Source organism: Vigna umbellata, chromosome 4 (genome assembly GCF_029865625.1).
Source record: "Vigna umbellata cultivar VRB3 chromosome 4, Vumbellata_1.0, whole genome shotgun sequence".
In the NCBI taxonomy this organism is placed as follows: Eukaryota; Viridiplantae; Streptophyta; class Magnoliopsida; order Fabales; family Fabaceae; genus Vigna; species Vigna umbellata.
The window spans coordinates 21,367,128-21,377,151 of record NC_142168.1 but is presented as its reverse complement, the minus strand read 5'-3'; the positions used below and the strand labels follow the sequence as shown (position 1 = coordinate 21,377,151).

At 31.7% G+C, this 10,024-nt stretch overlaps 2 protein-coding genes across 7 annotated transcripts; both read left to right on the top strand.

Moving 5' to 3' along the window:
* Positions 1-4,152: 4,152 nt before the first annotated feature.
* LOC148199534 (receptor-like protein EIX1) lies at positions 4,153-5,493 on the top strand. Its single transcript, XM_088112694.1, has one exon. It carries the CDS (start codon positions 4,153-4,155, stop codon positions 5,491-5,493), a length of 1,341 nt encoding a protein of 446 aa, XP_087968820.1.
* Positions 5,494-5,684: 191 nt separating this feature from the next.
* On the top strand, positions 5,685-9,450 carry LOC148199533 (receptor-like protein EIX2). Of its 6 annotated transcripts, XM_088114261.1 has the most exons (3): positions 5,685-6,419; positions 6,492-7,484; positions 7,629-9,450. In XM_088114261.1, the coding sequence occupies exons 1-3, from the start codon at positions 5,839-5,841 to the stop codon at positions 9,448-9,450; spliced, it is 3,396 nt and encodes a 1,131-aa protein (XP_087970387.1). In that variant the 5' UTR covers positions 5,685-5,838. The 6 variants fall into 6 exon arrangements, with proteins under 6 accessions (XP_087970387.1, XP_087970384.1, XP_087970385.1 ...); XM_088114258.1 differs by having other exon boundaries at positions 6,492-9,450; XM_088114259.1 differs by having other exon boundaries at positions 5,685-6,903; positions 6,979-9,450.
* The last annotated feature ends 574 nt before the right edge of the window (positions 9,451-10,024 follow it).

Here is a 10,024-nt window from a genome sequence, read left to right as displayed (position 1 = left end):
GCTAAGTTGGCGGTTCATCCTGATATTCCATGATTACTCGTTCTCACGTAAAGAAGGGTAAGTCATGTGTGAGAATGGCAGGAGGTCCTAGTCCTTATGGTTAATTTGGATAGATAGGACTAACCTCGGGTGGCAACTGTTGAGGGTATCCCAGTTACTACATCACCCAGGTGCACGAACGTCGTAGCTACACAGAGTTCATACAGTCCGGACAGTCAGAGTCTAGTATTAGGCTTTGCATGTATAAGTGAATGAACTAGGTCGTTTAATTAAATTTTGTGAAATCTATGTTGATACTTGAATTGAATTACATAAGCTTACCCTATTTTCCTGTCTTGCCCGTTTTGTACGTTCGGTCGTTTGTCCTGTTGCAATGATCATCCGTGTGGATGTGAGCAGAAGGAGATGAGTTGCTGGAAGAAGCGCTAGTAGAAGAAAATCTGGTCGAGGTGGAAGTTAAGACCGAACAGTATAAGTGTTCGGTCAGCTGTTGGTTTTCTTTGTATTACCGTTTGTACCTCTCTTGGCTACTTCTTTTGTAGAACTGTTCGGTCATTAGTTAGTTTAATTGTACGATGATCGTTCGATCATTTTTTACCCTTTTTTCTTTTGTAAACCGTTCGGCCTAGTTGTAGCTAGTGTGCAGTTTTAACTTCCCGTTATATTGTAAGGCCATTCAGCCATATCTGTACTGAATCTCTTTTGAAAGATTGAGTTGTAATATTATTAGATGTGATTATTCTATTGTATCGTTTTATACTGTATTTTGGGATGTTACAAATTTTATTACCTTTAAAAACTTTTTTTCATAATAACACAACGATAATAATATAATAGTTTCTATTGAAATTATTATGAAAAAAATAATAATTTAATTTGACATATAATTATATTGTTAAGAAAACAATTATAAACTCAGATTAAAATATTAAAAAATTAAAATGAAGTAAATTAAATTTAGATTTATTAAACACGGATATATGCACTAGTATTTCAACAAATCAAGGAATTGAAGGATAAAACAAATACTAGGGATATCGAGTCCTAAATTAAGGAAATTAAATGTATATATGTACTTGATTACGGGGTTAATTAAGTAGAGAATGATTATAAATACATGGAATAAAAACATATAAAGCGAAATACTTCTTACAGTTAAGGTCTCTTAAAAGATAAAATACTTACATTTGTAAAATTTTGTATCACTAAAAAATTAGTCATTAGGTATAATAGTTCTTAGTCCGATTGTTAGTTTATATTAAAAAATAATCATTTCAAAAATGTTTTAAGGAAGGAAAAGATTTTTCCGAAAAGGTTATTTTTTTCCAAATTTGGGTAAGTTTATTTTCAAAATTGAGGTTTTTATTTTTTATTTTTTTATCTAAGTTAATTTATCTTTATATATTATTATTATCATACTTTATATTTTTTTAAAATTAGTAAATGATAGAAAAAATACAATAATTGATCAGACATTATAATTTGTTTTTCTAACTGGTTTTAACGTTTTAGAAAATACACTATTTCAATCCAAATATTCAACATTCCAACCATTATGATCATAAGTCTCTTCTTCATCTTCTGCTTTCATATATGCCAACACTTATCATGTGTTGTATGTTCAGCTTCAACTTTATGAAGAATTTTCCTGTATGTTTCGAAATTAGACGTCAAGTCAAGTAAATTATTTAAATTAAGTATAAATTGTTTAATTTAGTATAAATGAAAAATTATCCAATTTATAATGAATATAAAGAATTTAAATTCAGTATATAAATTAAACAACAAATCTAATTTATGATTGTAAATTATTTCAATTGACTATAAAGAAAACAATTGATCCAATTTGTGATGAATATTGTTAGCTATATTATCTTTATCTTATATATATAGTTTTTCACTATATTGAACATGGTATCTAAAGCCTAAGGTTCTTTTGAGTAAAAAAAAAAATTCTAGTTGCCTCTGTCGCTACACCCGTCGCCGACAACGACGACCCCATTTACCGTTGTCGGCGCCATCATCTACCGTTGTCACTACCAAAGTTCTAGTTTCGACCGACGATCACATGATTTTGACCGTCTCGACCAAGCAACCACCATACCATTAACGACGCCTTTATCAAAGCTCTTACGCGCTCTCAGCGCCTTTTGAAGTTATGGATTTGCTTCCTTTTTTCCATCAATCACATGTTAATAATACTACAAATCAGTCTTACAAAGATAGGTCGTTCAGTCATAAGCGTACGACCTATCTTTTGTAAGACTGATATGTAGTTTTATTAACATGAGATTATTCTATTATATAGTTTTATACTATATTATTGGGATGTTACAAAAAAAAATGAAAAAAATAATATAAAAAATAATACTTAAAATATAAGTCAATCTTTAACATAATAAAATGTGAAATTACTTTCATTTCTACTTTTATTTCTATGCACTTTTTCTTTTTATTCTTCTTTATAAATGTAATTTGGAAATTACTTTGCACCATATATATATTTTTAATGTAATTGTTAACTTTTTTTCAACCGAGGTAAAAGTTGTGACATAAACTGTTTGTATTACAATAACGAGTATTTTATCCGGCTTGTTATTGTTTTTTTTTTCTTTTAATTTGAAGAAACAATTGTTTGAAAACGAATTAGCAAAACCTTTCTTCTCATTACTCTCTTGATCATTCCTTCACTTCCACTGCTCCTTTTGTCGGCCCCAGATGCTGCTGCCAACGTTGATTCCATATGAATTAACTTATGACCTATCTGGATTTTTATTATTTAAATCATTTTTTTCGTAGAACTTAAAAAATTTATAAAAAAAAATTAAAAATAATTTCACAAATTTTAATAAAAATCACACAAAATATAAATTTCCTAATGGTATTTATTTTAGATAACGTTTTATTTCTACATGGAAATAAATAACGTTATTTTTTTAGTCATTTGTAAACTGTTGGACTGTTTATTTGAACTCTTTCTATGTCAAATTAACCATCTTGCTATTCATAAAAGAAGCTATTGCAAATATTAGAAGTTGTTAAAAGTTAAAAGACGATTACCTAAGGAAACATTTGATCGATTATTTTTCACATAAAATTGTCGTTTAATTTAAAAATTTTCAGTTCATGTTAGTTACCTTTCTTTTTCACAAGTCTTCGGATAAGTCAATCGATTGGAATAGAATTATTGTTCCAAAAAATTTCCCACCATTGATAATGAGAAAAGTGACAAGGGTGGAAAAGTGGAGGCGTTTCCATGCATGTCATTTTATTTGAATAAAAACCAATGTCTAATTTTCCAATAATCACAAGATGTATTGAAGTTTCCTTTTTAATTTGGCAATATTTTTTACATTTTGTCCCAATACCCCAAATTAAAAAGAATAAGATTAGGAATAAAAGCCGAACTAGCAAGAATTTTTAAAAAAAATAAAAATTAATCCAAAATATTTTTAGAAAAAGAAAAAAAAATTAATATTTTAAAAATGAAAGACTTTATTTATAGAGTTAGGAGTGAGTCAATTTGCCCACTAAACCAGGAAAATACGTCGTGGTTTAAGGAAGTGTTCAACAACTCAATCACAAACCTTGCGGGAACAGAAAAATAAAAAATACAATCCTTGCGAAAGAAACGGAATGAAAATATTGCCGAACAACATCATCGTCCTCTGTACAAGATATTCTGTAATACTATATTCAAATTTTATAACAATGGTGACATGAGCTTTCACTATTAAAATATTTTCTAAGTATTTGGTGGAACTTACAATTTTTTTAATTTTGAGAGCACTTTCTTAATTTTGTTTTCAAATATTAACTTCCAATTCATTAATTATTTGTAAGGAGGAGTTTGATGTTTTGATTTTCATATAATATTGTCGTTTAAAATGAAAATACACAAGCCTTCTTCGTAGTCAATTGATATTGAAATCTTGCATGCATTAAATGCATAATAAAATTATTAATGGACCACAAAAATTAGTTGATATGATGAACAAAAAAATGGAAAACAGGCAAACACGACGATGACTTAGAACAGCAGTATAGGTAATGAAGGAGTTGGTGTGAGTATAAATGTGGGTATTGGGAGTGATAAATTCAGAACACATATCAATCTAATTCTATACTATTCACCCTCTCTATTTCATCATCATGAATAATCTGAAAGTGATGATGTTTATGTTTGTGGTGAGTGTGGTGTTGCAGGTTGCTTTTGGACAACACCATATCAGATGCCTTCCAAAGGAGAGGGAAGCACTCCTTCAATTCAAGGCTGCCATTGTTCATGATTACGGCATGCTCTCGTCTTGGACCATTCCCGACTGTTGCCAATGGAAGGGGATTCGCTGCACCAACCTCACCGCTCATATTATAAGCCTGGACCTTCACGGAGAAATTTATTATAAATATTTTAATCTTGGCCAATATTATGCAGTCTCTGGGCGTTACATCAGCGGAGAGATCCACAAGTCGTTAATGGAGTTGCGCCAGTTACAGTATTTGAACCTCAGTTTCAATGATTTTGGAGACACTAATATTCCAGAGTTTCTTGGCTCTCTTACCAACTTGAGATATCTTGATCTCTCTTCATGTCATTTTAGCGGACAAATTCCAACTCAGATAAGTTCTCTTTCTCATTTGAAATATTTGAATCTTGCTCATAATAATTATCTGAATGGTTCAATACCTCGTGAACTTGGAAATCTCTCTCGGTTGGAGTATCTTGATCTCAGCTACAATTCTTTTGAGGGAAGTGTACCATCTCAGATCGGAAATCTCTCTCGGCTGCGGTATCTTGATCTCAGCTACAATTCTTTTGAGGGAAGTGTGCCATCTCAGATCGGAAATCTCTCTCGGCTGCGGTATCTTGATCTCAGCTACAATTCTTTTGAAGGATACATTCCTTTCCAACTAGGAAACCTTTCAAATTTGAATAAACTCTATCTTGGAGGATATGATAGTGCTCTAAAAATTGTCAATAGTGATCAATGGTTATCTAATCTTAATTCTTTAACCCATCTTTCCTTCATTTCCATATCTAATTTTAACAGTTCTCCTAGCTGCCTTCGAATCATTGCCAAGCTACCAAAACTAAGAGAACTCAGTTTAATTCATTGTGGCCTTTCCGATCATTTCCTCCTTTCATTCAACCCTTCCAACTTCAATTTTTCTACTTCTCTATCTGTCCTTGATCTTTCTAGTAACTCCTTCACACAACCGATGATATTCCCGTGGCTGTCAAACACCACTTCCAACCTTGTTGACCTTGACCTTAGTTGGAACCTCTTGAAGGGTGAGGATTTGAAATCATTAATGAATATATGCACCCTACGTTCATTATACATATCTGAAAACAATATGATCGAAAACCTTTCGTCAATTCTTCATAATTTCTCCAGTGGTTGTGTTAGATACTCACTACAAGAGTTGAGTTTGAAATCGAATCAAATCAGAGGCTCCGTACCTGACTTTTCAGCATTTTCAAATTTATAACAATGGTGACATAAGCTTTCACTATTAAAATATTTTCTAAGTATTTAGTGGAACTTACAATTTTTTTAATTTTGAGAGCACTTTCTTAATTTTGTTTTCAAATATTAACTTGCAATTCATTAATTATTTGTAAGGAGGAGTTTGATGTTTTGATTTTCATATAATATTGTCGTTTAAAATGAAAATACACAAGTCTTCTTCGTAGTCAATTGATATTATTGAAATGCAGAAGAGTGAGAAGAATAGGTAATGAAGGAGTTGGTGTGAGTATAAATGTGGGTATTGGGAGTGCTAAATTCAGAACACATATCAATCTAATTCTATACTATTCACTCTCTCTGTTTGATGATGAATATTCTGAAAGTAATGATGTTTATGTTTGTGGTGAGTGTGGTGTTGCAGGTTGCTTTTGGACAACACCATATCAGATGCCTTCCAAAGGAGAGGGAAGCACTCCTTCAATTCAAGGCTGCCATTGTCGATCGTTACGGCATGCTCTCCTCTTGGACCACTCCTGACTGTTGCCAATGGGAGGGGATTCGCTGCAGTAACCTCACCGCTCATATTATAAGCCTCCACCTTCCTGGACAATATAATGAATCTCCTTCTCTTGGTGGTTATTATGAAGTCTCTTCTCAGCGTTACATCAGCGGAGAGATCCACAAGTCGTTAATGGAGTTACGACACTTACAGTATTTGAACCTCAGTTTCAATTCTTTTCGACACACTAATATTCCAGAGTTTCTTGGCTCTCTTACCAACTTGAGATATCTTGATCTCTCTTCATGTTTTTTTAGCGGACAAATTCCAACTCAGATAAGTTCTCTTTCTCATTTGAAATATTTGAATCTTGCTGATAATTATTTGGAGGGTCCAATTCCTCCTCAACTTGGAAATCTCTCTCGATTGGAGTATCTTGATCTCAGGTGCAATTCTTTTGAAGGATTCATTCCTTCCCAACTTGGAAATCTCTCTGGGCTGCAATATCTTGATCTCAGCTACAATTCTTTTGAAGGATACATTCCTTCCCAACTTGGAAACCTTTCAAATTTGAATAAACTCTATCTTGGAGGATATGATAGTGCTCTCAAAATTGTCAGTAGAGATCAATGGTTATCTAATCTTAATTCTTTAACCCATCTTTCCTTCATTTCCATATCTAATTTTAACACTTCTCCTAGCTGCCTTCGAACCATTGCCAACCTACCAAAACTAAGAGAACTGAGTTTAATTGAATGTGGCCTTTCCGATCATTTCCTCCTTTCATTCAACCCTTCCAACTTCAATTTTTCTACTTCTCTATCTGTCCTCGATCTTTCTCGTAACTCCTTCACACAACCGATGATATTCCCGTGGCTGTCAAACACCACTTCCAACCTTGTTGAGCTTGACCTTAGTTCGAACCTCTTGAAGGGTTTGACATCAAATCATTTTGGCTTGGCCATGAATTCGCTTGAGCACCTTGACCTCTCCAATAATGTGTTCAAGGGTGAAGATTTGAAATCATTCATGAATATATGCACCCTAAGTTCATTAGACATGTTTGGAAACAATATTACCGAAGACCTTTCGTCAATTCTTTATAATTTCTCCAGTGCTTGTGTTAGATACTCACTACAAGAGTTGAGTTTGAAATCGAATCAAATCAGAGACTCCGTACCTGACCTTTCAGCATTTTCAAATTTAAAAAAGTTGGATCTTTCTGACAATCAATTGAGTGGGAAGATACCTGAAGGCACTAGATTGCCATCTCATTTAGAGCAGTTGTCAATTGGATCTAACTCTTTAGAAGGTGGTGTTCCAAAATCATTTGGGAGCACATGTACTTTAGAGTTATTAGATTTGTCTGATAATAAGTTGAGTGAAGATCTCACAGTGATATTTAATCATTTGTCTGGATGTTCTAGATACTCATTGCGAAATTTATATCTCCGTCAGAATAAATTCAATGGCACATTACCTGATTTTTCAATATTTTCAAAGTTGGAAACGTTGGATATATCAGGAAATCGATTGGATGGAGTTCCAAAATTACTTCACAATGGTACTGTTTTGCGTTCATTGAACCTATTTAGTAACAGTTTAAGTGAAAACCTTCCAACAATAATGCATCACTTATCCTCATCATTGCAAAGTTTAGATCTAGGCATGAATCAAATTAGGGGTACTTTGCCTCGCAACCTCGCAACAATGTTCCCATCATTAAAAGAATTGTACCTTGATAGTAACAAGCTAAATGGGACAATTTCTGAAGATCTTCGATTTCCAACAGAACTTGAGGTATTATCCTTGAAGTCAAACTCTTTGAAAGGTGTGTTAACTGACTCTCATTTTTTTAATATGACAAAGTTAAGGGTATTGATGTTGTCAGATAACTTACTTACTTTTACTCAAAATTGGGCTTCAACTTTTCAATTATATAGTATTGAATTGAGGTCTTGCAAGCTTGGTCCATTGTTTCCCAAATGGCTAGAGAAACAAAATGAATTTATTTATCTTGACATTTCAAATAATGAAATATTAGGTACCATTCCAAAATGGTTTTGGACCAAATTTGGATTGTCAAATTGGATGAGTATTGATATTTCACACAATAATTTACAAGGTACGATTCCAAATTTGCCAATAGAAAATCATTATTATTTTCTTAGACTTGCATCAAATCAATTTGAAGGTCATGTTCCGCCATTTTTACGAGGCTCAATATCTCTTGATCTATCAAACAATAAATTCACAAATTCTTTTTCATTTTTATGTTCTAATGGTGTAGCTGAATCTTTATACCAATTAGACCTTTCAAATAATAAGTTTTCTGGACAAATTCCAGACTGTTGGACCCATTTGAAGTCATTGGCTTACTTAAATATGAGTCAGAACAAGTTTTCAGGAGAGATTCCTTCTTCAATGGGATCACTCCTTGAACTTCAAGTTTTGTTATTGAGAAGCAATAATTTAACAGGTAAAATTCCTTCCTTCTTGAAGAATTGCACACAGTTGGTGATGGTAGACATAGCAGAAAATAGATTATCAGGATCTATTCCAAATTGGATTGGGAAGGAATTATTAAAGTTGCAATTTTTAAGCTTGAAAAGCAATTATTTCTCTGGAAATTTACCATTGCAAATATGTTATCTCAAAAATATTCAACTCTTAGATCTCTCGCTAAACAATCTATCTGGACAAATTCCTAAATGCATAAAAAACTTTTTCTCAATGGCTCAAATGACTTCTTTGAGAGATTATTATCAAGCTCATCAATATTTGGTCAACACTAGTGGTATCAAAGTTTACTTTTCATACAATTTGAATACATTATTAATGTGGAAAGGTTCAGAACAAATGTTCACAAATATGGGATTATCACTTTTAAATAGCATTGATCTCTCAAGCAATCAATTATCAGGAGAAATTCCAAAAGAAATTGAGGGTTTACTTGGATTGGTGTCATTGAATCTATCAAGAAACCAATTGACAGGGAAAATTCCTTCAAATGTTGGAGAGTTAACATCACTTGAATTTCTTGATTTGTCACGAAACCAACTTGTTGGTTCTATTCCTTCGAGTCTTGCTCAAATTGACCGACTCAGTATGTTAGATTTGTCACATAATAATTTATCTGGAAAAATTCCAACTGGCACACAATTACAGAGTTTCGATGCATCGAAATATGAAGATAATGTTGATCTCTGTGGACCACCATTAAAGGAATTGTGCATTGATGGAGTGGCAAGACAAGGACCAATTATTAAATTTCAAGAGGATGACAATTTGATTTTCAATCGTGAATATTATATAAGTATGACAATTGGATTTGCTATAAGCTTTTGGGGAGTGTTTGGCTCAATCTTAATACTACATTCTTGGCGTCATGCATATTTCAAGTTCTTAAATAATTTAGGAGACACTCTTTATGTCATGACAACAGTGAAAGTTTTCAAAATCTGCTACAAAACATAGCTACAGGTAACATTATTTTAACCTTGTGTTAAAATTTTGATTTTTTTTTTTGTTTTATTATTATTATAATTATTAAGTTTTTTTTTCATTAAATTAGTTTTTAATTTAAAATTAGAGACTAATTTTAAATTAATAATATTAAATATGTAAAACTTTGATAGCTAATGACAATGATCAATTTAAAGTCTAATTAACAAATTAATTATAATTTTTTATTTATAAAAAAGACTATTTTACATACTAATAATTTCTAATTGATATCCACATAATTAATTATTTTGATTTCTAAATTTGATTAATGAGTTTCTTTGTCATAAATGATTCACATTTCCAAATAATAACAATTACAAAAATATTATGGTTAAATCGATTTTTTATTAGATAAAAAGAAATTTAATGAAAGATTAACAATGTAATTGAAAATAAGAATATTACTTAAAGATAATAACTAATGTCTATGGATAGAATAAAATAATAAAAAATCGTTAGCATAAGACATATTTTCAGTCTCTTTATTTTTATCTCTTTCAATTTTGTCTCAAAATTGTTGACATTCTCATAATAAGTTGGTTTT